Source organism: Atheta coriaria, unplaced genomic scaffold, assembly GCF_025399875.1.
Source record: "Atheta coriaria isolate IRGN ID8LTWV9N9 unplaced genomic scaffold, Caltech_Dcor_3.1 scaffold3299_size1325, whole genome shotgun sequence".
Classification (NCBI taxonomy): Eukaryota; Metazoa; Arthropoda; class Insecta; order Coleoptera; family Staphylinidae; genus Dalotia; species Dalotia coriaria.
In genome coordinates this window covers 1-1,325 of record NW_027050326.1, presented here as the reverse complement: position 1 = coordinate 1,325, position 1,325 = coordinate 1, and the positions used below count along the sequence as shown (strand labels likewise).

Here is a 1,325-nt window from a genome sequence, read left to right as displayed (position 1 = left end):
TGGCATCTCAATTATCCTCTCACGTAAGTTTTTTTTTCAAAAATTAAAAAAATTAAAATGGCGATTAAAATTTTGAATGTTTTCGTTATTATTTACAGTTGGTTTAGCTGTAGGGGTAAAAGAAAGTTCCTATCTGAATAACATCGTCACCATTTTGAATATAGCCGTGGTGATGTTTGTTTTTATCGCTGGGGGGATGAAAGCCCAATGGAGTAATTGGACAATTGCAAAAAGTGCTGATTCCAGTATAGGAAAAGGTGGATTTTTTCCTTTTGGTGTGACTGGAATGATAAAAGGTGCCGCTACTTGTTTCTATGGTTTTGTAGGCTTTGATTGCATTGCTACCACTGGTGAAGAAGCCAGGAATCCTCGAAGGAGTATACCAATTGCCATTTTGGCATCGCTGGGTATAAGTTTGATTGCGTACTGTGGAACATCTGCGGTGGTAACGTTAATGGTACCATACTACGAACAGGTAGGCAACCAAACGTACAAATTTAAATATCTTCACATTTATTTTGTTTAAATGTTTAAGGATATCAATTCACCTTTACCACATGCTTTTGATGTTTATGGTATGGCTACAGCCAAATGGATAATCACCATTGGAGGATTATTTGCCCTTTCAGCAAGTCTCTTCGGCGCCATGTTTCCTTTACCACGGATAATCTACGCAATGGCTAACGATGGTCTTATTTTCCGTTTTCTTGGTATAGTAAACGCAAGATTTGCAACGCCTATGATTGGCACTATACTTGCCGGAGTTCTCACTGGAATTATCGGGGGTTTATTCGACCAAGGTCAACTGATTGACATGATGTCAATTGGCACATTGCTAGCTTATACGATCGTAGCTGCATGTGTTCTTATTTTGAGATATTCCGTCAGCGTTGGGAAGGTGCACATACACACAGATTATGATGACGATGCTGTTGGGTCCCTGGGACAAAATGGCGGATGGTTCAGTGTGTTGATGAACAGTGGAAGTGTTAAACGCCCAACGGAGAAGAGTGAATTTATTGTCACAATACAAGTTGGTTTTTATTGTATGTGAATTTATGAATTATTATATTAAGAAGGTGTAATAATAGGTTATGTTTTTTATAGGTATACTTGCTATTTTATGTGGATTTTGTGCAAAGTACCTTCCTGATGATATCAGCAACGGGGAAATTTATGCTATAGTGCTGCCATCTGTTGTGGTGGCGTTGATGATTTTACTGGTGATCTCAATGTGCTTACAACCACAAAATGATACAAATCTGTCTTTTAAGGTTATATAATCATATCTTTTATATTTCCTAAGTATTTTTTTTTAAATGTCG

General features: G+C 37.4%; 1 protein-coding gene across 1 annotated transcript; it reads left to right on the top strand.

Moving 5' to 3' along the window:
- Positions 1 to 6: 6 nt before the first annotated feature.
- LOC135803125 (cationic amino acid transporter 2-like) lies at positions 7 to 1,274 on the top strand (the record flags this gene model as incomplete). Its single annotated transcript, XM_065316738.1, has 4 exons — positions 7 to 23; positions 99 to 475; positions 536 to 1,046; positions 1,108 to 1,274. Coding segments are annotated over exons 2-4 (981 nt in total), but the record flags the coding sequence as incomplete, so codon positions are not given.
- Between the last annotated feature and the right edge of the window lie 51 nt (positions 1,275 to 1,325).